General features: G+C 45.9%; 1 protein-coding gene across 1 annotated transcript in view; it reads left to right on the forward strand.

The window, feature by feature from the left end:
* SYNJ2 (synaptojanin 2) overlaps nt 1–26,134 on the forward strand; it is a 215,307-nt gene that overhangs the window by 116,961 nt on the left and 72,212 nt on the right. The window contains exon 6 of the mRNA XM_088457429.1: nt 11,797–11,858. Coding sequence (XP_088313555.1) covers nt 11,797–11,858 — 62 coding nt within the window. The remainder of the gene's footprint in view (nt 1–11,796; nt 11,859–26,134) is intronic.

A 26,134-nucleotide genomic window follows, 5' to 3' on the forward strand; every position in this document is an offset into this window, starting at 1 on the left:
GATAGTGCAGGGATTAATTTCTTTGCAATGTATGTGACTGCTGCTAGCGTCTGCTGCCTGTACTTTCACTTTCTACTGTCAGCCTTTTCACTGTCCCTGTTCTTCTTCTGCTAAAGCCCTTGCGGTGCGGTGATTGCAGGGCGGTTCTCCCACTATACTAACGTGTTTCAGTGAGAGGGGTCACATACTTGCCATTATGTCTGAGAGTGATTTTCCTCTCCAGCTTCTGTGTACTACGTGCAAGGTACCTATAGCGGAGGGGGAGGGTAGCGCGGAGGGACTATGTCGGCAGTGTTTTTAATTGGCGCGACCAATTACTGTCACGGCTCCGGTACAGGAGCCGCTCTGGGCTTGTTTCGCCAAAGCGCTTACAACCCTAGTGGGGCCAGTTAGCTCCGCAACCTGCGTTCTCTCAGATGGGATTGTCCCAGCAGTCAGTGGTGTCGTCACCCATGCAGGGGTTCCCGAGACAACTGATGGTACCCCACAGTCTCCCTATTTCCCCTCCTCAGGTCTCTCAGGAGCCTGCGTGGGTTAATTCGCTGACAAGCTCTGTACAGCATTTGTCGGACGTGTTACAAGGGGAGTCTGTGTTGCGGCCTCACAAGCGGCCGGTGGCGTCTCTGTCTGCTCCTTATGAGGATGACGATGGGACATCCGATGATGGGGAGATTGTGGATCTTTCTGACCTAGAACCTCCCCGTACTAAAGAGTCGGACGCTAAGTCTAAGGTTTATATTCCTGGACTTATTCGTGCAGTCCGCACAGCTTTAGTTATTGAGGATGATGATTCTCCGGGGTCAAAGTCCAAATATGCCTTTTTTAAGGATATTAAGGGTGACGCCACAGTGTTTCCTCTTTCGGGTCAGTTAGTAGACCATTTAGAGGAGGCGTGGAAACATCCTGGCAGACGGTATCAGCCTCAAAGACGTTTAGCGGTGGCTTATCCGTTTGCGGACAATTTTTTCTCTAAGTGGGAATCCCCTCATTAGGTGGATTCTCATGTGACACGCCTAGTCCGAAGTGCCACATTGCCCATGCCCTCCATGTCCTCCTTGAAGGATGCTACGGACCGTAAGGTGGAAATCTCCCTGAAGTCCATTTATTCCCTTGCGGGTGGGGCATCCAGACCGGCTATGGCCGTATGTTGGGTAGCCAGAGCTATGGAGCACTGGGCCGATAGTTTGGAGGCGTCTTTGGATTTCGACTGTTCGGCTAAACAGTCCGAGTTGATAGGAAATCTCCGGGATTCGGCCACTTACATCAATGAAGCGGCCTTGGATATTAGTACCCTCACTTCTCGCATTTCCTCAGCAGCTGTGGCTGCTCGTTGCACCTTATGGTTGCGATCCTGGAAGGCGGACGCTGATTCCAAAAAGGGATTGGAAGCTTTGCCATTTAATGGAGAAGTCCTCTTTGGTCCGGATCTGGACAAAATTGTGACCACGCTGGCGGCAGCCAAGTCTGCATGTCTGCCGTCTGCTGCGGTCCCTTCCAGTTCGGGTACATCGTCCTTTCGGCCTTATAGGGCCCAGGGTAGGCCTAAGGCAGAGTCCTTTCCCAGACAGGCTGGGCCCAAGAAATCGGCCAAGCCCAGGAAACACGCCTGGAGTACCAGACGTCCAGCCCCTAAGTCTGATGACAAGCCTGCGGCCTGACGGTCCGGGCCTCCCTTTGGGGGATCCCAAAGTGGGAGGCCGTCTGCTGCAGTTCGCCCAGTATTGATCGGCAACTACGACAGACACTTGGGTTCACGAGGTGGTTTCTCACGGGTACGTCCTCTCCTTTCGGCACAGGCCCCCATCCCGATTCTTCACCACGGGTCTTCCCTTAGACCAGACCAAAGCCTTGGAACTGCGGAAGGTTTTGCACACTATGCCCCAGGCTGGAGTTATAGTGCCTGTTCCATTCTCCCAGATGGGCCAGGGTTTCTATTCCAATCTATTTTTGGTGCAGAAACCCAATGGGTCCTACCGTCCGATTCTCAACCTCAAGGCCCTCAACAAGTCTTTGTGGGTGCCGCGGTTTCGGATGGAGACCCTACGGCAAAAGTCCACCCTGATCCCGTCTCAGAGGATTCTGCACCTCGGAGCCTTATTGGACTCCAGTCAGCAGAGGATCTTTGTGACGGGGGAAAAGATCTCTGCCTTGCAGTTGAGGGTGCGCAGTTGTCTGCAGAGTCGCCGTGTGTCTCTACACTCGGCGATGAGGTTAATGGGCTCCATGGTGTCAGTATTCGACATGGTGGGATATGCCCAGTTTCACTCCAGACCTCTGCAGCAATTGATCCTGTCCAAATGGAATGGACTGCCTCAGAATCTAAAATCCCAGATGCTGCTGCTCACTCTGGAGGTTCGCCTGTCCCTTGCCTGGTGGTTGCAGACGACCCATCTCAACAAGGGTCGTCCGTTTTGGGTGGAGAACTGGGTCCTATTGACAACGGACGCCAGCCTTCAGGAGTTGTGGAGCGGTCACGGGTCCACACTTGTTCCAGGGCAGATGGACTCAGGCGGAAACGGAGCTTCCAATAAACATCTTGGAACTCCGCGCCGTTTTCAATGCTCTCCAGCAGGCACAGCGGGTTCTCCAAGGTCACCCCGTGCAGGTCCAGTCAGACAATGCTACCACCGTGGCCTACATAAATCGTCAAGGAGAAACCCGAAGTCGGGCGGCACTTGTAGAGGTGTCCCGCATTCTGGTCTGGGCGGAGCGCAATCTCCCGCCCATATCAGCAGTATTCATCCCGGGAGTTCTCAACTGGGAGGCGAACTTTCTCAGTCGCCAGGAAGTTCATCCGGGGGAGTGGTCCCTGCACCAGGACGTCTTTCAACTTCTGGTGGACAGGTGGGGTCTTCCAGAGATCGACCTCATGGCTTCTCGGCACAACAACAAGTTGCCGGTGTACGGGTCTCGCACAAGAGACAAAAAGGCGTCTCTGGTGGATGCTCTGTCCGTCCAGTGGACGTTCCGGTTTGCTTATCTATTTCCTCCGTCTTCCCTTCTTCCTCGGGTAATCCGGAAATTCAAACAGGAAGGAGGAACGCTCCTGTTGATAGCTCCCGCGTGGCCCAGGAGGAACTGGTTCTCAGACTTTCAGGGTCTGTCCGTGGACAGTCCTCTGCGGTTGCCGCTGCAACCGGACCTACTGTCTCAGGGTCCTTGTCTTCACCCGGATCTGACTCGGCTGTCTTTGACGGCGTGGCTGTTCAGACGGCCATGTTAAGGTCCAGGGGGTTTTCCAGCTCTGTAGTACGAACTATGCTAAGAGCTTGGAAGCCTTCTTCTGCAAGAATATACCATCGTGTGTGGCATATGTTCTCCCAGTGGTGTCGGCCGAGAGGTTATGCACCTCAGGAGTTCCGTCTGTCTAGAGTGTTGGCTTTCCTACAGGCGGGACTAGACCATGGGCTTCGCCTTGCTTCTCTGAAGGTGCAGGTGTCTGCCCTGTCCGTCTGGTTCCATCGTAGGATTGCTACAATCCCTGATGTGCACACCTTTATGCAAAGTGTTCTTCGAATTCAGCCGCCATTTGTTCCACCGCTGGCGCCTTGGGATTTAGTTGTGGTCCTGAGGGCTCTCCAGGGACCGCCGTTTGAACCACTGAGCTCAGTAGACCTTAGATGGCTGACAGGTAAAACAATTTTCCTTCTGGCCATCGCTTCGGCAAGACGTGTTTCTGACTTAGGGGCTCTATCCTGTAGACCCCCTTTTCTGATTTTTCATGGGAACAGGGCAGTGCTGCGCACTCGTCCTGATTTTCTTGCCAAATTTGTTTCATGTTTCCATATAAACGAGGAAATCGTTGTGCCGGCTTTTAACTCACCTGACCTGTCAGTGGGTGAGGCCACTTTGGACGTTGTGCGGGCCTTAAGAATTTATGTTGACCGCACTTCCTCGTTTCGGAAGTCGGACGCCTTGTTTTTCCTCTATGGCTTCCGTAAAAAGGGTTGGCCTGCTTCAAAGCAAACTTTGGCAGGTTGGATTTGGATGGCAATTTCAGAAGCTTATCTTCATGAGGGCCTTCCGGTTCCATCCTCTGTGAGGGCTCATTCCACTAGGTCTGTGGGTCCTTCATGGGCAGCTCGAAGTGGTGCCTCTGCAGTCCAGATCTTCAAGGCTGCCACGTGGTCCTCTGTCCACACCTTTGTGAGGTATTACGCGTTTGACACCTTTGCCTCTCAGGATGCTTCCTTCGGGCGGCGGATTCTCTTTTCAGCACAGGAGCGTCCCCACCCTTGAGGGATACTGCTTTGGGACATCCCCAAGGTATCCTGTGGATACCCTATGGAAAAGAAAGTACAAGTGCATAACTCCAACATTACTAATTATATATAATACATTATGCAATAGAATTTTGCAATACAGGTTGAGTCTCCCATATCCAAATATTCCGAAATACGGAATATTCCGAAATACGGAATTTTTTGAGCATGACTGAAATAGTAAAAACTTTGTTTTTTGATGGTTCAATGTACACATACTTTGTTTGAGCCACAAAATTATTGAAAATATAGTATAAAATGACATGCAGGCTGTGTGTATAAGGTGTATATAACTCATAAATGCTTTCTGTGATCAGATTTGGAGCCCATTCCCAAAATATTTCATTATTTTATGCAAATATTCCAAAATACGAAATATTCCGATATCCAAAATACCCCCGGTCCCAAGCATTTTGGATATGGGAGACTCAACCTGTACATAGAGGTTTTAGCATAATCATGGCCATGGTTATGGGCCTACCCACCGCGCCCAGGTAACCTCTGAGGGTAGGTCCTTAACCTACTGGGGATGAAATCCAGAGCACAGTACACCCCCAAACAGGCCCAGCTGAGCCACCACAGAGCATCACTCTAATGAGAGAAGGTGAAGTGTAAGAAAGTGTAAGATAGATAAGAGCAGCTACTGCTGCATATATAAGAAGGTGAAAAATACATATATATTAAACAAACAATAAAGGTGCTAAAAGTGCAAAAAGAAAAATGTGTTTATAATGCGATGCCCTGAAGCAGCCCAACCAAAGCAATCCAGGGGACCCATGCCCCAAAAATCAACCCATAGCTGCACTGCAGTATAACATTTTTTAGGACTTACCTAGGATTGTGCCTTGTAATAAGGTGCAGTCAAAATGCCAGAATCCCTGCTTAAAACCAATGGGGGAGGGGTGCTAATCTAGGCTGAAGGCGTCTCAAACCTTCATGTGTGCATGGGAGCACACTAAATAGAGTATATAGAAAGGGGGGCCCTAGACTGCACACCCTGAATATATATATAATGGGAGGTGCTACCTGTGGAGACTATTGTTGCAAACACAAGAAAAGAAAGTACAAGTGCACAACTCCAACATTACTAATTATATATAATACATTATGCAATAGAATTTTGCAATACATAGAGGTTTTAGCATAATCATGGCCATGGTTATGGGCCTACCCACCGCGCCCAGGTAACCTCTGAGGGTAGGTCCCTAACCTACTGGGGATGAAATCCAGAGCACAGTACACCCCCAAACAGGCCCAGCTGAGCCACCCCAGAGCATCACTCTAATGAGAGAAGGTGAAGTGTAAGAAAGTGTAAGATAGATAAGAGCAGCTACTGCTGCATATATAAGAAGGTGAAAAATACATATATATTAAACAAACAATAAAGGTGCTAAAAGTGCAAAAAGAAAAATGTGTTTATAATGCGATGCCCTGAAGCAGCCCAACCAAAGCAATCCAGGGAACCCATGCCCCAAAAATCAACCCATAGCTGCACTGCAGTATAACATTTTTTAGGACTTACCTAGGATTGTGCCTTGTAATAAGGTGCAGTCACCTTCTCTCATTAGAGTGATGCTCTGGGGTGGCTCAGCTGGGCCTGTTTGGGGGTGTACTGTGCTCCGGATTTCATCCCCAGTAGGTTAGGGACCTACCCTCAGAGGTTACCTGGGCGCGGTGGGCCATGGCCATGATTATGCTAAAACCTCTATGTATTGCAAAATTCTATTGCATAATGTATTATATATAATTAGTAATGTTGGAGTTGTGCACTTGTACTTTCTTTTCTTGTGTTTGCAACAATAGTCTCCACAGGTAGCACCTCCCATTATATATATATTCAGAGTGTGCAGTCTAGGGCCCCCCTTTCTGGATACCCTATGTACCCTGATGTAGAAAATATGAGATATGGTAACAACTTACCTTTGTTATCTCTATTTCTACGAAGTCCATAGGGTTCCACAGGACTCCCGCCCTGTCGCACCTGTGCTGCAGATGGGCTTTACTCTGGTCACCAGTTTTTCCTCTGGTGAGAATGTGATTCTTGTGTGTGTCCGGATCTTTTTTCTCTCTCTTCCTTCTCCTCCTCCGGCCCATGGCTTGGTACGTAACTGAGATGCCTTGGCTCGGGGGGTGGGGTATAGGAGGGGGACCCTAGTGCATCCTGGGAGGCTGAAAACTTAACTCTATGGTGCCCAATGCCTGGCGTCATCACCTATACCCCCAAGGTATCCTGTGGAACCCTATGGACTTCGTAGAAATAGAGATAACAAAGGTAAGTTCTTACCATATCTAATATTTTTTTGGAAAAATAAATGCTATATTTAAATTTAGGTTACATTTTAATTGGTGCAAGTATGTTTTTGTGTCGTCATAGTGCATTTCTTATTTTTTTTTTTATAAATACACCTGTCACTTGCACGTGCAATACCAAAAACATGTCCCACCCATAAAGCCCACTAAAATAAGTACCCCACTACTTTAAACCCATTTTCCAACACTTTTTACATATTCACCCCAAAAATTACCTGTCATTATTGGCCCAATTAAGCTAATTAATAAATTATCTTTGCATAACTAGTCATTAAGGGGGGACTGGGATTGTATTAGCCGCTGGTTCAATACCCAACAAGGAGAGACCGACAGGCTAAAATCCCGACAGGCTGAGGTAAGTACTCTAACCCTCCCCTCCCCCCCTAACCCTGACCCGCCTTTAGGGGTGCCTAACCCTAGCTTCCCCCCCTAGTGCCTAACCCTAACCCCCTCAAGTTAGTGCCTAAACCTAACCCCGCTCCCTAAACTAAACCCTCCCGGGGGGGAGCCTAACTCTAACCCCCCTTCCCCAAGCCTAACCCTAACCCCCCCCCCCCCCGGGATGTGCATAATCCTATATCCCCCCGGGGTTCCCTAACCACCCCCCCCCCTGCGGGAATTCATACCAGTATTCTCCTTCTGGCCAGTCCTACACTAATTATAAGCATGAAACAATTTAGCTTTTTACATGATCATTGCTTTGCTTTTCAACTGGGTTTAATCTTACTGGCACACCGTTGTAAAAGGCAGGCAGGGCCGGCCCAAGCCTAATATTTTTGGTAAGCGAAGATGCCTTTTGACGCCCCCTGGCAGACTTTGCACGCGCCGAAGGTGCATGCGCCCGATAAAGGAAAGTGGTGTGGTCTCATGGGAAAAGCCATAATCACGAGCGCCGCCCCGTAATTCAGATTATGCTGGGTACATGCCCAGTGCTCTTGGTTATGCTGGGCATACTCCCAGTCCCATTCTCCAGTCAATAGATGCCGCATGCATGCGCAAAAAATATACTGGTAGGTTAATAGGCTCCCAACACAAATTAACCCTAGTGTGTATGTGTGTGAGCATGTGATAGGGAACATAGAATGTAAGCTCCACTGGGGCAGGGACTGATGAGAATGGCCAACTATTCTCTGTAAAGAGCTGCGGAATTTGTAAGCGCTATATGAATAACTGGTAATAAATAAATAATGGTATCTATTCACCATTCCTCCCTCCCCGCCCCATCTGGTACACTTTCTCACCAAAATAGGGATGGTTGGGGGGTATGCTAAAGGCGAGGTCTCAAAAGTCATGGGCATGGTCACACAATATTATCCCCAGTTCAAACTACACCACACAGTAGTACAATCTTATTCACATTACACCACATATAGTGCCCCTGATTCACATTACACCAAATAGTGGTGTCACTTATTCATGTTCTGACACACAGTAGTGCCCCTTTTACACAATGCCCACATTAATGCCCCTAATACAATGCCCACAGTAGTAGTGACCCTAATACAATGCCTACAGTAGTAGTGCCCCTTACACAATGCCTACAGCAGTAGTGCCCCTTACACATAATGCCCACAGCAGTGGTACCCCTTATGCAGTGCCCCCAGTAGTGGTGCCCCTTCTCAATACCCCCATTAGTGGTGGCCCCAGTAGTAGTGTCACCTGTAGTAGTGCCCCTGTAATAGTGCTCCTAAAAGTAATGCTCCCTGTAATAGTGCCTCCATTAGTATTGCCCCCTGTAACAGTGCCTCCAGTAGTGATGCACCTGTAATAATGCTCCCAGTAGCAGTGCCCCAATAGTAATGCCCCCGTAGTAATGCGCCCTGTAAAATTGCCCCCAGTAGTAAGGCCTCTGTAATAGTGCGCCCAGTAGTAAGGTCCCTGTAAGAGTGGCGCACACATACACACAAAAAACCCCCCACAATACTTACCTTAAGCCACGATCCTGCGTCCGCTGCTGCCCGCCACTCCTCGGAACTATGGGAGAGATGTAATGATGTGCCCGTGGGGGGAAGCTGAAGCTCAGGAGTGAGCTCCGGCTGCCGCTGTGGGGAAAGAGCTGGGCGCCTGCTGGTAACAATCAGCGGGTGCTCGGCAAATGGAGCCTCCCTGCAGCGGCCGGGGGGGAAGGAGTGTGGCGGCGGAGGGGTGCTGGAAGGAGTTTGGCCGCGCTGAGGACTGAATTGTGGCCGGGTGGCTAAACACAGCGCTCTCTGCTGGCAGGCACTCTACACGCCTGCGTAGTCGGCATAACGGACGGGGCGGCCCTGAGGGCTGAATTAAGGCCTGTGGGGACCCCATCAATAAAATTGCCACGGCCTCACTCGTGACAGTTAGTCTCTGGACTCTCCACTGACCGGCAAGGTTGCAGCATACTACATTATGTCCGCAACACTGCTGGGAACCGACTCCCGGCAGCATAGTGGACATGATCTAATACACTGCCAGGAGCAAATGCAGGATTTTGAGTGGGGGGATATATATAGCTAGATAAGGTAGATAAAACAGGGAGGGAGGAAGGGAGAGGGAGGGAGACGGAGAGAGAGGGGAAGGGAAAAGGGGAGAGATAAGGGAGGGAGGGAGAGGGAGTGAGACAGAGAGCAAGTTAGAGGAAGAGAGAGAGGGAGGAGGGGACAGGGGGAGAGAGAGCAGATGATCAAGGGGAAGGGGGAGAGAGAGAAGGGAGGAAGGAACTGAGAGAGCACACACACACTACCTGTTTCAGCTCCAGCATCAGCTTTCTGATGGGGAAAGGCACTACATGGCATTAGGGCTTCCATAATCGGCCACGGTCGGGTCCATCAGTAAGTGTGCTGGGCGGGAGCTGGCCAGGTAGAGTCCAGAATGGCCTGGTTCCGGCCAATATTTGCGTAAGTGTCGGGGGCCCCTGGGCGACCGCCCCGCCTATAATCCGGCCCTGAAGGCAAGTAATCCCAAAGCAATAGCAGCTCTTAGACGCCAGCGGAATCATCAGACTCTAGATGTTTAGGGAGAGAAACTACAATAAAGTTTGGTTATTTATTTCTATCAAAATAAAGGCAACAAAGTACTGAGCTCTATCACAAGTATTTTAATAAATGTAATGAACTGAGTTATGGAGAGCAAGAGGGGTGTGACCACCTTTGCAATCACCAAATATATATGTTTATTAACATTTACTTATATAGAACCAGCAAATTCCACTGAGCTTTTACAAATGGGAACAAAATAGTAATAAAATGAGGCTGTGTAATAGCATACATACAAAGAGGTTAGAGCACCTGCTGGTAAGCTTACAAGCCATAGGCAAATAGAAATTTGATACGGATAATGCTGGGTGCACACGGAATAATCGTCAGCGATAACAATATAGCTGAACGATCTCCATTTAAAAATCCTGGTGTGATCAACAAAATTGTTGATCCACACACCAAACTACCATCAACGATCAACTATTGCGGACCCCTATGGAGAGATAACGATATCGTCCAGGTTGGCCTGCATGCATGGACGATAGTCGATATTGTTATCGTCTAGCGGGAGCACTCATTGTTGATGGTTCATTGCATACACATGGAACGATATGAACGATATATCGTTGAATGTTATAGATATCGTTCATATCGTTTAAATATCTTGTTCCGTGTGCACGCGCCTTAACTTCTATATATTGCAAATTGGTCCAGCCAGATTGCAGAGGGTGGCCAAATGATCTAGTCACACCACAATGTTGGATTGGGGTCAGTAGGTTGTGGGAGTGTACAAAGAAAACATATGTAAAGTTATGTGTGGATTGTGTAGGTGGGAGGTAATTCTGTAGAATAATTAATGATGGTCATGTGAGTGGTTATGAAATTTATTAAGTTTGTCTGAAGTGGTGATTCTCAGGCAATGTTTGAAGGTTTGGAGGCTAGAAGAAAGTGTTGTGCTTGGGAGGGCAATCCACAGAATGGATGCAGCCCGGCAAAAGTCTTGTAACCATGAATGAGAGCAGATTGTAGTGTGGCTGACAGTCGCAGCTCTTGCACGGAGCGGAGGGGCCAGCTGGGAAATATTCAGAGATAAAAGCTGTATGTTGGTCTAGTTTGGTTTATAGCCTTATGTGTAAGTAGAAGTATTTTCTATTGAATTTGGTAAAATACAGGCAACTAATGTATAAGGACTGACAGAGCAGAGAAGCAAAAGGATGTTTTTTGAGGTCGATCAGTGTAGCTGCTACATCCAAAATAGAGTGTAGGGGCGAGATTCTGTTTATAGCAGGGATGGGGAACCTCAGGCCCGGGGGAAGTATAAGGGCCCCGACATCATTTGGTCTGGCCCTGGGAAAATTTTTCTGCTAGACTCATCTGGCTAGGAGGGTGCCTAGAATGGCACCCTACAGCCAGAATCTATGCAATAGTGCCACCTGGAGCGTCCTTAGGATGCTTCAGACGGTCACACCGCTGCCCTTACAGCTCCCTGGCATTGCTGTAATCAGTGGCGATTGTGGCCCCGCCCCTTTTGACATCACACGGAGGAGGCGTGGCCTGCATCGAGCCCACAAATAGTAATATATGTTTCGAAATGGCCCTCTGCAGAAAAAAGGTTCCCCACCCCTGGTTTAGGGGGAAGAGCTATAAGGCGACTATTGCAATAATCAATGCTGGATATGTTTTGTGGGGGAGATTTATCAAAACTTTGAGTGAGATAAATTAGAGAAAGATAAAGTACCAACTAATCAGCTCCTATCATTATAGAGGCTGTGTTTGAAAAATGACAGGAGCTGATTGGTTGGTACTTTATCTCTCTCCATTCTCTCTCTCTCTCTCCCCCTCCCTCCCCCCCCCCCCCTCCCCCCTTTGATAAATAATTGGAAGTATGTGTGTTGGGCCTGGCATGGAGTGTGAAGATTAGCTAGATCCACTTCATCAAGGGCTATTTCTTGGGTTTGGTTAAGATGTGGTACAGCAATATTAGTAGAAGTAGATGTAGAAATTGGTAAGATATATATTTCATTATTATTACTATATACTTATGACAAATACAGCTGATTTGTCCAGCTCCTCCAGTCAGAAAGTGCACCCTTCGATTTATGTAAGACATGGTGAAAGTAAAGATGCTCCATTTGTACATCAGCAAATACATGTCTGCACACTAATGCTTCCATCCCTGTATTTTGTGTTTTACAAAGCTTTACGTTTATATATAAATGTTTGCAGATCAACAACACAGTGAAACGTTTCACCAATATTTTTCCCTATTATTTCAGGTTGGCTCTCATCATCTTAAGCTTACCAGAGGACTAGAAGCCAATGCTCCAGCATTTGATAGGTACAGTGGTTTTAAAGCATGTGTGTTAAATAGAAATGTCAGTACAAAAATATGAAGCGCTTTTTTAAATGAATGTACAATTGCTGTTATAATTATAGTTCAAATCGCTCATGATTGTAAAATGTAATTAGAGTTGCTCACATTTTAAATGTATATGTTAAGTAAAATATCACAAATATAAAAAAAGCGATAATAGTTTCAGAATTTAAGGATACCCATTGCTTCCACAAGAGTACAGAAGGATACACAACTCTGCATTCAGTGTTTAAGGAAGTTTGTAGACAACAAAAGTAAATGCAAGAGGTACCAAGGCATGTGCTCATTAATAATTTCTATTTAGCAAAACCAACATTTGGGGGGAAGGGTACAAAATAAATAAAAGGAAGGGGACCACAGTTCCCATACAAAAAAAAAGAGTTTTCAAAACACATACTTTAAGTGCACAATTGCTTAGGACTCCGATCAAAACAATAACCGGCTAAATACAGGAACCATGTGTCTGAATAAGTGATGTACCTGTATGTTACAAGTTAATGTCATCAAAACCATTTTATCAATGGCGCAGAGGTCCTGATGAAAATGAACGCAATGGCAATTTCATACGCAGACCAAGCGATTGTTTGCCATCGCGCATGCGTATAATCTGTGATCACATTGCGACAAGATGTCCACTTGATCTGCGTTGATGTTACCAATATTTATGCAGATATGCGTCATCGCACGCAGGTAAGAAGGCAGCAGTGGGCATCTTTATGCTCCAGTGATCTTTGCAAACAGCATATTTTCGCAGCTGCGTTGCATACAAAAACGCAGCTGCGGTCGCATTAACGTCCATCTCAGAATCAGCCCCAGACACTGAGTATGGGTGTCCCTGTGTCTCCATTTCAAAGACAAAATGGACCATAGCATGATCTTACCAATAGAAGGTGGAGGAGTGTTTTTCTAAAATTGAGCAATGACACTTTTGGTCACTACTAGAATTTGCCTTAATATACAGTATATCAGTCATTCTTCGGAAAATCTGGGGGTATACATGCAGAAGGGCTATTAGAGTTTAAGGTTGTAATCTAAACTGAAGAACCTTAGAAATTATGTTGAATACCTCACACCACAAAGATTTACCATAGCTTGGAGAGAGAACGTGCCAACCAACCAGCTCCTAACGTTCATTTTTCAAACACAAGGGTCTTTGTACTAAGCCTTGGAGGGAGATAAAGTACCAACCAATAGCCTAACTGTCATTTTTCAAACACAACCTGTAAAGTGTCATTTATGAGCTGATTGGTTGGTACTTTATCCACGTTATCTTTCCAAGACTTAGGCCCTCATTCAGAGCCGCTCGTAAGCGGCCGTACGCTCGTAGCGGTCCGATGTTGTCAAACCACGCATGCGTCGGTGTAACAGTGCGCATGTGCGTACGGCTGTTTGCGATCATTTTTCCAGTCGTTCTTCGAATAGCGAACAGGAAGTGACATATCAAATGTGATTGACAGAACATGTCTGTTTTGGGGCGGTGACAGGGGTGGAGATGGGAAAACGCAGGCGTGGCGAGGCGATTTTTGGGCGTACATACATTATCTGATGCGAACGGCCAATGTGAACGGAAAAAGTGTTACGTCACTGTCTGATGAACTTTCCATTCAAACTGCTCGCTCAGCTTGTGGTCTGGTATTCTCTACCACAATGACGATGGTCTCTTCGTTCCTCCCGTGGCTCATCGATGGTCTCCCGATTTATCAATTGAGGCCTCATAAACAATCACTTTTGAATTGCAAAAATGCTTGTAAGGTGTATAGCAAATAGCCTTTTTTTATTAGCCAAAAACCGTACGCAGGTGAACTACTCAGCTGCTAATTTCTGGGTTATACAATCAATTAGCTTACAAATGTCTTTTAAATTTGCGTGTTTTTCCAAAAAAAATATGTTTTTCTTTTTTATGCCAACAATATTGTAGGCATGTTTTTTTTTTTCTTTTTTTAGGGGCCAACAAAACAATCGTCCTTTTTTTTTGGATAAGTGTTAATTAAAACTCTTAAATGGTTTTTAACCCTTGCTTTTTTTTAAAAAAAACTAATGTTTACATTTCCATTGTATTGTTTGTAATTGTGTTTGTGGGATTACCTTTTAACCAGTTTTTGAATGAATTAACAACAGATTTGTTCAGATTTTCAACCTTTTTTTATTTTTGTACACAATTTTTTTTTAGTGTGTTTTTTCATAAATAAAATATGGATATCTATAAAAAAACAAAAAATGTTTTTAGAAACGCACAAACAAAAAAAGTGGCATTTTCAAACCACAAACAAACAATCAAAATTTAAAAACAATTCACAAGAAAGGAGAGGGAGGTTTTGGCCATTAAGGAATATGGGGCAAACACAGAAGGAATGTGGGAAATTTAGCCAGTGCTGTCATTGCCTTTTGGCCCGTTTGGCCGGGGTAGGGAGGGAGCCTGAACGGGTCCGGGAGGTCCTTCGGCTGGCCTGTCCAGAGGCAAATGTTGGGGCCTCTGGACTAGGCATAGGGCTAGGCACATTTGGAGGGATGGCTGTTGTTGTGCCAGAGGTGGAGGATCCTGATGTTACGGCAGGAAGGGAGGCTGGCTCCAACATCTGCTGGCGAACGAGCTGCTCCAGGACATTTGCAATACGGACGTTGGCCCCAGTATTTTCCGCCAGGGCCTTAGCAATGGTCACGTTGGCCGCAGCACTTTGCTTCAGGGCCTCCGCCACCCGTAGCAGACTGGCATCCAGCCTCACCAGAATCTCAGTGTGCTGATCCGTTTTAAGATTGAGCTCAGTGAGGAGGGCCACTGCCTGCGAAGGGGATTGCCCTGGACTGTCTTCCACAGGGTCCCCAGCCGGATCTACTGGATCCTCCCCTGCAGAGCCAGCAGAAGTTCTGCGACCAAAGCTCCCCTCTGGAGCAGACTCATCCGCCTGTGTCTCTGTGAAAAAAAAGAGAAAAGAGTAACATTAGAATCTAGTTATTGTCCAAAACACATTTCTGAGTTATTAACATTACTACATTTACCTGAGGCAACATGAGGAGCCGCAAAGTCTAGCATGTCGGTATCCATGTTCGACACGCCAAACACCTCCTCATCCTGTACACACCCCTGTGCCATCTCCTCCAAATCGTTGAGCTCCAGTGACACAGGGGTGGGACCCCCACCTGTCCCCCCTGCATGCCTAGCCCTATCAGCCAGTTTTTGCTTCAGCCGATATTTGAAATCGCTCCATCTGTGGGTTAAAAAGTTGGCATTATTCCTGCAGTATTTTGACCTGTAACCATTTTTTCATAAAATGTAGTTTGTACGTACCGGCATTTGACGTCCCGGGTTGCTCGTTCAAACTCACCCACCCTATTGACAGCACTGGCTATGTCATCCCACAATTTCCATTTCTGGCTTGCACCCATATTCCTTGCTGCCTGGGGCAGGTTGTCAACGCACATTTGGACCAAAACCTCCATCTCCTTTCTTGTGAATTGTGGCTGTCTTTTTTTTTTTGTTTGTTTTCTTGGCCTGCTTGGGTCAGCAGCCTCTTCCATTACATCCTCAACACCTTTTTGTAAACTGGAAATAAAATTTATAATGTAAAATGTACCTAAAATGTTGGTTCTACATAATCCTTTAGGGCCAAAAAGACAAATACTTACCTGGCGCCTCTTGGCCAGTGCTTTGCTGCTCTGTAGCCATTTTTGTGTTTCAGGTCTCACTACAGCAGACCGATTGGGGTTTTCAGTGACGTTTTTATACATGTGTCAGCATTATTCGGCCGCATCATTGATTGTGCGCTCCTATTGTCCGTCCGTAATTTGAGCGGGAAAATAAAGACTATTTATGGCTTGGTGTGACTCGAGTCGAGGTGGCGGGTGATGAATGTTGGAGGTTTGACGTAGGAGTTGTTTGTTGTCGGGTTTTGGAGTTTGGAGTTTTCTAGTGTGATCGTTTTTTTGGTTTTCTTATTTTTTTTACGTTCGCTTTTTTTGGATTGTTTACCTTTATTATTTGGAGTTTTTGAGTAAGTCTTTTTCAAAACCACCGTAAACAATTTTAGTAAATAGTTAAAAAATGTTCGTACTTATGTTTGTTTGTTTTTTGGTTACAGTTATTTTGGCCTTGCCCCATTGACGTTTTTATACTTTGGGTTATTTGTCTGTTTTTGGTAAGTGTTTTTAGTTTCATGAAGTTACAATTTCGATGTTGGTCTTCGCACATGCAGGTATGTCCTAAATAAACAAACAGGGCAATACGGAAAACATGCACATGCAGGTATGTCCTAAATAAACAAACAGGGCTATACTGGAAACATGCACATGCAGGTATGTCCTAAATAAACAAACAGGGCTATACTGGAAACATGCACATGCAGGTAGGGCCGCAAAAAAAACACTCCTCAATCTGGAACCACAAACAAGCAAGCAGGCGTGGGGTTCGGCAGCGCAAATCCGACCACCTACGTTCCAGTTGGCCGATATTTCGGCGATATTGCCGAAGGAGTGCAGGCGGCGGCGCACCTCCGCGTACGCCATACGCTTGCGTAGGTTTGTGATGGGGAGGATGATGCATGATCATGTGGTCCATGACCTCTGTGAGGACCAGGAGCTCACGCCTACAAAACGCGGAGGCTCTCATGATGGCAATGATTTAAAAAAATATATATATATTTTAATAAAGGCCCCAGAAAAAATTTGATTGGCTAATGTACTTGGAAAAATAACAGAACGCATAGTATTGGTTATTGTATGAGTCATGTGACCTACATCCTCACAAATATAATGTGAGTTATGATAGGCTTGATGCAGTGACATGCGTAAGCTAATTTAAATAAACAAATTAAAGTACTAAAATATGCCTATAAAAAACATAGGTAAACAATAGTATCATTCCTAAAAACATTTAAGTTATAAAAACATTGGTGAAACCGTACGTATTCTGCAGTACAAATGACACACACTCACAAGAATAAAGTTTATTGACAATGAAGAAAAAAAAAGGATTGAAAACATGTGAATAGCAATTAAGGTAATTAATATATTGATTGACATGAAACGATGAAAGTATGTTTGAAGAATGAAATAGCAGGCAATCGAAAACTGACAGGGCCACTTCCGGAATTGAATTGTGCAATCGTTCCCTGCAACGAAAGAGGAGACAGACGGTCGCTATTTAGAATGTTCGCTAGCTAGAGGAGGGGTTGGGAGACTATGGGGCGGTAAATTCACAACGAGCGAACTTACGAGCGAGCGCGTAAATTTTAATATTTCCGCTCGTACGGCGGACGAGCGAACGGCCACTTGCGTCCGGTTCTGAATCAGGCCCTTAGTACATAGACCCAACAGTCTGTAAAATGGCTTAAACAGATTGGCTAGTACTTTATCTCTCTCCACTTTCTAAGCTTTAATAAATCTCCTTTTTATGCTGGGCACACACTTAACGATGTGTACCCAGCACGGTGTCATCCGCGGCGGGTCCCAGCGGGGGTGCGGCATCGGCAAATGCATACACACTTGCCGATGCTGGCAGCAACCAGCAGCATGGCCGATGTGGACGATATGTCCTCCGTTCTGCCAGTTCGGACAACATATCATCTAGTGCGTAACCGGCTTTAGACAAGCGGTGTATCTCAAGATAAATAGTTTCCCTCTATTTAACTTTAAAGTGTTTTCTGAACATCCACTTCTGATTGTAACTGTAACTTTGATTTATCCACTGGACTGTCCCCTAAGAAATATAAGTACCAAAGGCCTACCACTTTGGATGTTAACATGTGTATGTATGTGTTTGAATCTGTAATCAAGTGAAGAACCCTCGTTGAGTTCTAAATTGCATTTTAGTTTGTCACTATCCAATCCATCATTGTTGGTTCCACACTAACCATAGCGAATCGTATTATTCCTTCCCTCTAGTGCTTCACCCCGCTTTTGGTTGTATTGTTGTTTCATACTTATTCTCTGGATTAATGTATACTGCTTATTTAACACTATACAGTGTTATGGACACATTGCGGTGCCCTATAAATAAAACATAATAGCTACTCTAATACATTCATTTTTAGAAAAATGTAACATTGTGGGATTTCATATTCTTTGAATGAATGGTGACCTGCCCATCATCTTGTATTCTGTACCACTTCTCGCTGTCCAAAGGAGAGCATCAAGCACTGGATCATCTACCACTGTTCACTATGCTGCAGTTGAGAGGTAACTGAAATGGCTGCGGAAACATTACAATTGGGTATTGCACTGACGCCTCCTCTAGCTCTGGAAGCAATGGGGAGAAGCAGTGAAAAGGAATTTCTTTTTGAGTTAGGCACCTACTAATGACTTGATGTCATGTATTGGTCAACCCTTGTTTTCATTACTGATAAACTCATTGCTCATGAAGGTCCTGGGGAAAATGGTGTCCACTTTCAAGGCAGTGTATTCTAAACTGAACTAATTTTGAAATGGAACAAGTCAAGCCAATACTTGACCAGTAAACTCCTCAGACTCTCCCAAGGAATGCTTCTATGACTCTGATTAGGGCTGGAATCAATGCTGGTCACCAATTACCCATCTCTGATTGGAAAATAGAGTTGCTAGAAGACAGCAGGGCCATTGCTCTTCAGTAATGGTTACAGGATCTTTGTACTCCAAAGGAGTGAAAGCTGCCAATAAGCAAGCTGGAGCGCAAAACGGTTTTGAATGCTTTGGCTCATGGCTACCAGTTCATACAAGGAAGGGACATCAAGATACAGTCTGACAATGTCACAGATGTAGCTTGCATAAAACACCAAGGATATACCAAGAGCACATTCGGATCATGTATTGGCTGGAGCAAAGAATTCCAGCCATCTCAGAGGTTTGGAAATCTGGGCATCAGAATTTCTCAGCAGACAAACACTTTTCCCCTGGGGATAGTTCTTTCCAGATATCATAAAATGGCTGGTGGACATGTAGGGCAAGCAGAGGTTGACATGACGCCATCTCAGTTGAACCACAAGGTTGATCACTTCTGCTACAGTATGGTGGATCCACAGGCATTTTGGTAAACACCATGTTGATTCCTTGGAGATTCCTTCTGATCTACCGGCTACATCCGGTAGCAATTCTTGCATGGTTCCTCAAAAAAGAGGACTTTCCAGTGATTCTGATAGGTCTGGACGGTCCCAGAAGTTCTTCCTGCCCAGATGTTCTCAAAACATGGAAGATTGCCCCACTTTGACACCTGCCTCCAAATCTTGATCTCTTAGCCAGGGCACCTTTTATCACCCAAGTTTAGTTCTGCTGGCTTTAACAACATCACTGTTTAAACCTTGAACCTTAGAGTCAAGGTGTCACAACCCTAGCTAGTTTTTTACCTTTTTCCTTGAGACTTACCTCTGCTAGCTGCTCTGTGGATCTGTGTGTGCATTTGGACTGTGCTCTCCTTTCCACAGTGATTATTCATCTGGGCCCTCCTCTGCCTGTGAACACTGCTAGCCTTGGTTGAAATCGCAGGTGTAGTTCTGACTCTCAATACTGCAGAGATGATTGCTCCCTCTGCATGTTGAGCCCTCCACCACTCAAAGTGCTGCTACCAGACCACCTGAACGTATCCACCAATTCCTGCCAGACCCAGAGTATATGCATCCTCCTCTGATAGCATTCGGGGCCTGAACATCTCGTTACTTCCCGTGGTGTACAGATTGTGCTATTTCTGTCTCCCTGTATACATGTGTATCCCAGGCTCCTGCTTGTAGTAACCCCTGGTGCATCTGGAAAACCTGCTGGTTCTCAGACCAGTCATCCTGCTAACAGCAATACCTGGCATACCCAGAAATCCTGCTAACAGCAATACTTGACATACCCAGAAATCCTGCTAACAGCAATATCTGGCATACCCAGAAATCCTGCTAACAACAATACCTGGCATACCCAGAAATCCTGCAAACAGCAATACCTGGCATACCCGGAAAACCTTCTGGTTCCCTGACCAGTTCATCCAGCAGTTCTGCTAATAGCTATACCTGGCGCATTTGAAAATCCTACTGGTTCACACAAGTGAACCAGCCGTCCTCCAATTATTTGGAGTCCAGTCACCTCCCGATCCTAACCGGTGATAATCCAGCCATCCTCCATTCACCTGGATGGTCCAATTCAGCAAGTCCTTTCGTTGTCTAAAGAGTTCCCAGCCGCACCAAGTAGCTCCCGTGCTACCATCATTCTCCATACAGCTTCCCAGCCACACAAAGTAGCTCCCGTGCTACCACCATTCACCTTATGGCTTCCCAGCCGCACCAAGTAGCTCCCGTGCTGCCATCATTCTCCATACGGCTTCCCAGCTGCATCAAGTAGCTCCCGTGCTACCACCATTCTCCTTACGGCTTCCCAGCTGCACCAAGTAGCTCTTGTGCTACCATCATTCTCCATATGGCTTCCCAGCCGCATCAAGTAGCTACTGTGCTACCACCATTCTCCGTATGGCTTCCTAGCCGCACCAAGTAGCTCCTGTGCTACTACCATTCTCCTTACAGCTTCCCAGCCGCACCAAGTCTACCTACTGGTACCCTGTTCAGCTCAGCATTCATTCCTGCCGGTCCCAGTCCAGTTCCTCCAAGTTTTCCACTGGTTCCACTCCAGCGTTACAAGTTTCCTGTTCCTGTCATTTATCATCAAAGGCAGTTCTCACTGCCATACAATTCTTATGCAAACAGAGCTATTTACATCATCCATGGTACCAGTCAAGCTGGTCTCCGCTTAATCCAGCTCAACACCTGAGTCAGGTAACTCTCAAACACCAATTGTGACAGTATGTTCAGGCCCAACGATGGTGGCGGATCAAGCACATAATACTGGACCAAATGCATTCCGTAACCTGGTCGCTCGCTTGGATTCACAGGAGGCGGTACAGCATCAAGTGCTACAGCTTCTGCAAATGATGACTAATTGGCTAGATGATACTCAAATCATACCTGAACCCCTAACTACCTTCCATCAACTGCTGGAACAACTACAAGCTACCTCAGGCTGTATTCAGAGGCGGCCGCACGGTCTACGACCGCACGGCCGCCTCGATGTTTGTCAAGTGCGCATGCGCACGAGGGAGCCGGCTCCTTCGTGCGCATGCGTGAGACCCGCTACGACCGACAGCGCTGGTCGTAGCGGGTCTCTTTCCAAAGGGGGCGAGCTGTCGATGTTGATTGACAGCTCGCCCCGTTTGGAATGCGGGCCAGGGGGGTGGCAGCCCAAACGGAGGCGTTCCCATGGGAACGCCGGCCGTTTGGGGGAGGCCCCACTGACATCACTAGTGACAGAGCCAGAAGCTCTCCGGGTCTTACGACAAGTGAGACCCTACCCTAGGGTTTCGTCGTAAGCCCCGATGGTCGCGATGGTCAATGACCATCGCGACCATCACCCTAGCGGTCGTTAGAGCTGTGGGAGTTAACCCACAGCCTAACGACTGAAACAGAGGCGGGCGGTCAGGATGCAAGCGGTCGCCCAGTTTCTGAGCGACCGCTTGCATCCTCCGACCGCCTCTAAATGAGGCCCTCAGTCTCAACTAAAACCTCTGCCTTGGTATCCCTAAGAACCAAAGATTCTTTCATACCAAGTAAAGTGAGATATCGAAGTTACACGCATCCCAAGCTTCCTGTGGCTGAATGGCAGCGGCGCAAAGATTTACAGCTCTGTCTCTATTGTGGGGGTACTGACCACTTAATTAAAGACTGTTCCCTTTGCAACTCCAACAGTAATTCCAAGTGTCAACGTTTCAGTGCCCATTTCGATCCCAGCCCGGATTCTGCCTGTTCCGGTCCCAGCCCGGATTCTGCCTGTTCCGGGCCCAGCCCGGATTCTGCCTGTTCCGGGCCCAGCCCAGCCGAGTTTGGTTGAATCATCCAATCATCACGCTAAAGAACCCCTAAGCGGTAATGTCTCTGTTCCTAAAAAGAATTCTGTAACACAACACTCACTGGACACTCCTGCACCTATTTTTTTCAATGGAGATTTGACTCAATATGCAGCTCTTCTTAAGGAATATGAAACCCTAATGAGTGTAAATTCGTCTTGTGATAACAAAGACACTAATCTTGTTAAGTACCTTCTCCTACACTTCAGAGGGAAAGCTTTGGAGTGGGCTAATCCACTCATTGAGTCCAAGGGTCCAATGATTCTAAATATAAAGACTTTCAGTGAAGCTGTTATCAAAGAATTTGTTCCTAACCCAGTAAACCAAATTCTAGAAAAGTTCCCAGTTCCAAAATTTTGTTCAAGCAGTCTGTTGGTTCTACCAAGAAATCATCCTCTGCGCAGTCTCCCTCTCCCCTGAAGTCCGAACAATGTCAAGTTTTCAATGGCCAGCATGCTGAATTCCAAGCATCCAAGGAAAGCAGCACTATAGAATCGGCATCCCTGAACATGAGATGTGCGCACACCTTCGTGTCACATTAGTACAACCGTACCTCCCAAAATACAGACTCTGACAAAGTTTCTAGTATTAATACCTAATGAACTATACACCCTAAATGTCGCTATTTAGCGTTGTAAGTCGCACAAGAAATAATTGCTTCCAGACTTTGATTGTGGTTCCAAAGCACAAAAAGATATTATTCACCAAAAAGCATATAGTTACACGCTGTGATCTAAATACAGTTAGCGCAAACAAATTATACAATCACAAGGTAAAGTCGATACATACGCATGCGCTCTGGATCCAGATTTCCCGGCATCAACTATGAAACCTCCGCCAACAGAAAAGAAAGATGACTAACTACCAGATCCAGGGTGCTTGCTTATGTACCCTTGCAGAGATAGGCAATACAATAGAATGAGTTGGCATAATCCCATTGGTTCTTCCTCTTGGTTGTTCTGTTACGATGCAGTTCATAGGTCAGTTTGTATTGTGATAGTTCAGCCTTCCAACAGCTCTTTGTGTGCGTTTTCCTGCCGAAGAACAAGTCTAAACGGGCTAATAAACATTACATTACAGAGTACATTTCAATGCCTATCTCTCTATGATCCATAATTCGCAGACGCATGTTGCGATCTCCTTGCCGATGGAACCGGAAATCTGAAAATAAACAGTTTTTTAGAATAGCACCAAACACGGTTTGCTTATCATGTACTAAACTTTAGATCTTAAACACAGTCACTTCATAACATAATAAATAATGAATAAAACCTTGAATATTAACCTTAATGCTAGGGAACCTTTCTATGTAAGAGTGCAATGTGTAAGTGTAGGGATATTAAGAAAAGACGCTAGTATGCATTGTGCATCTGCATGTTTGTAGAGTACACCATGGTGAGTGCTTTGCAGGATTGTTCATATTATATGTTTTAGTAAATGTATGTATTTATATAATGAGGACTTTTAACCGTGTTCTATTGCGTGGGAAACGCACGACGCTAAATTATAACATCACCGTATGTACTGATATTGTGTGAGATTCGCTAAAATGGCATTGGGCGGCCATTCGCAACATGGCGTCTTGTTGCCACACGCAAAATGGCGTCGTGCAGATTTTTATTTTAACAGATTCTGTCTCAGCTAATCATCCGGCTTCGACAGTCCACCCTTTGATAGCAAACAATACGCTATCACACTCTGATTTTAAAATTAATTTAGGCTTACACTATGACATATTATTTAATGTTATATTATGGGATGGCACAAGGTGGTTCTTAAACCATCAATAATGTGTCTCTGAGGGGGACATAAAACTACACTTATACGCACACAGCGGATCTTGGGAGATCATGGGAGAGATGTGTGGATGCATCTAACCTATAAAGGAAGTCTTGAAGGGAATAGAGACTTACATTATTGGGATGTTAAAATAACATTTCATAATACATTTCATGCATGGCTAAATCTATACATCATCTGATGGTGCATTCTAGTTCAGGGTTGTAATGCAGTCCTTCATTTACCTCAGTATTCATATTGTTACTACTGACCACCATCATAATTTCATTCCTTCAATTTACCTTATCTTTACATTTTCCACGTTTCAACACAGTAGGAACACATTTGACACATAAGCCAATTACTATGATGACAACCAATATGAGGATCAGGAGTTTACCTATGCTAGCAACTATTTGCTAGACCCACTCTCCTCGGCTGGAGAACCATTTCACTGGGTTCAACCAAGAAACCCATTCTTCTATCTTTTCCTCTACTTCAGCCACTGAAGCATTATGGTTCTTTCGAAATTCACATTTTAACTGCAGAATTTCGTCCATCTTCCGGTCTATCACTTCCTTGCAGTCACTAGTATAGTTTGTGATGTATGTGCAACACTTTACACCAAATTGGGTGGCTAAGGTCACAGTACAGTCCAGTGACAGCTGTTAGATAATTTAACACTAATCTGTGTTGCACCAGTTCTTTCTTGTAGGCCTGTAACTCCTTACCTGTGTACCTAAATGTGTCATCATACATCTCGGTTATATTATCTATTAATTTAGCAAGATCTTGAATATATCTGAAATTTAGAGTACCCCGAGCGATCCTGGTGGAATCCAATGCTACTAAAACCAGTTGTTTCACTAATCAATTGTGTGGATATATGTACATCACCAGGTATCATGTTTCTATTGTCACAGTATTCATACTGTAGTGTGAAGATATGGTGATGGTGTGTTTTTATGAATACCAAGCATTTCACCATGTGTAAGGGTCATAACCTCTGGGAGTACTCTTCCCAGATAACACAAACCTTCTGAACTCGGAGAGAGCCACTTATACGCTTTCCTTCCACATATAAAGTATACATCATCGGGGAGAACATAAGGAATAGAATGCATCATAATCATCCAACACATTTCCCTAACAAATGATCCTATCTCAGGTTCTCCCATCTCGCTAACACGTGTTTCTGGTTGTATAACCCTGGCACAGTAACCTTCTGGTACTCTACCAATCATTTCTTTGGTGACACTTAGTGTATACCAATACCGGAAGTGTTTCCCACTTAACCTAATTGTGCGTAACAGTTCAAAATTTATAGGCTCATAATCAGCTCATAGTGAGAAGGTCATCGTCTGGTTATTCCCAGTCACCTCCCAACTTCCTGGTTTATTGAAGTTGGTGATGTTCAAACATAAAAGTGATCTATCCACGGTACTGGTGGAGTTTAAAATGAGGTGATTTGGACATAAGAAATTTTCCATCCAGCGTCTTGCCTAATTCTATTACCTCAGAGACATTTAATGGAAATGGCACTAACCCTACATTATGCTGTCCTTGAGGCACGTGAGAGCACACCCAACAGTCAGTTTGGTTTAAAACTTTGCCCACCACGGTATGATAATCCTCTAAAGGATACCCACCCCAATACTGGTTATACTTAGGCTGGCACCGTTGGATGCATCTCTCATCGATTAGGGACCCACAAAACTCACAAATACAATAATCCTCAGACGATAGACCTTCACACTGTCTCCGAGTTTCCAAAATAGCAGATCTCTTAACAATTACTGTACTGGGTTTGGTCAGATACCACCCTTGTGACTGTATTGCTCCTTCTCCCAACTCCACTTCATCGATATCACCATCAGCTGCCCTCTCCATCCACTGTCCTCTGTCACATAAACCAGAAATCCCGAAACAACCCGGGATGATGAAAACTCTGGGAGAAAACACAAAGATAACTACAGCAGACCACTCCATTTCTGAAAACAATGATCTAAAAATTTCTTTAGCCCAGGTATCTCACTGTAACCTTTAACCCTCCCAGAACAGACTCGCAATTGACAGGCAGGGTAGGCTCTAGGGGTGTTCGACCAGTGCGGTCGCACAAGGGCGCCATCTGTAGAGGGCGGCACCCCTCCCCAGCATCCAGATTTCAGCGGGACAGTATTGTCCCGCTGTTCCACCCGCGGGCCGAAGTGGCCCATGGCTGGTCAAATAGGGAGGCTGGGGACCTCCACTGCCACAGCCGTGTGGCAGTGCCGGACCCCCGGAGAGTGAATGGATGCCGCGTGCATGTGAGAGGGCTGGGCTTTACCCCCAGCCTGACATTATTTGGAGGCGTGCCATGCGGGCACGCCTCCAAATAACATCACACAGGGGGCATGGCCCATGGTAATTAGGCCACGCACCCAAATTCGGTCGCACGCGGCTTTGCTTAGGGCGCACTCTCAGGATCCGGCATAAGGTGCTGAGAACCCTGGAGCCGGCCCTGTTGACAGGTCTACGTTATCTGCCTCGATTCCGCCTTGTCTCTCCACCGGTTGGTTGTCCTTCTTACAGTGAGTGGAATGGACCCAGGTATCTCTCTCTGCCACTTTCAAGGATGTTGTAC

The sequence above is a fragment of the Taudactylus pleione genome, unplaced genomic scaffold (assembly GCF_031769625.1).
Source record: "Taudactylus pleione unplaced genomic scaffold, aTauple2 ptg000760l, whole genome shotgun sequence".
Taxonomy (NCBI): domain Eukaryota; kingdom Metazoa; phylum Chordata; class Amphibia; order Anura; family Myobatrachidae; genus Taudactylus; species Taudactylus pleione.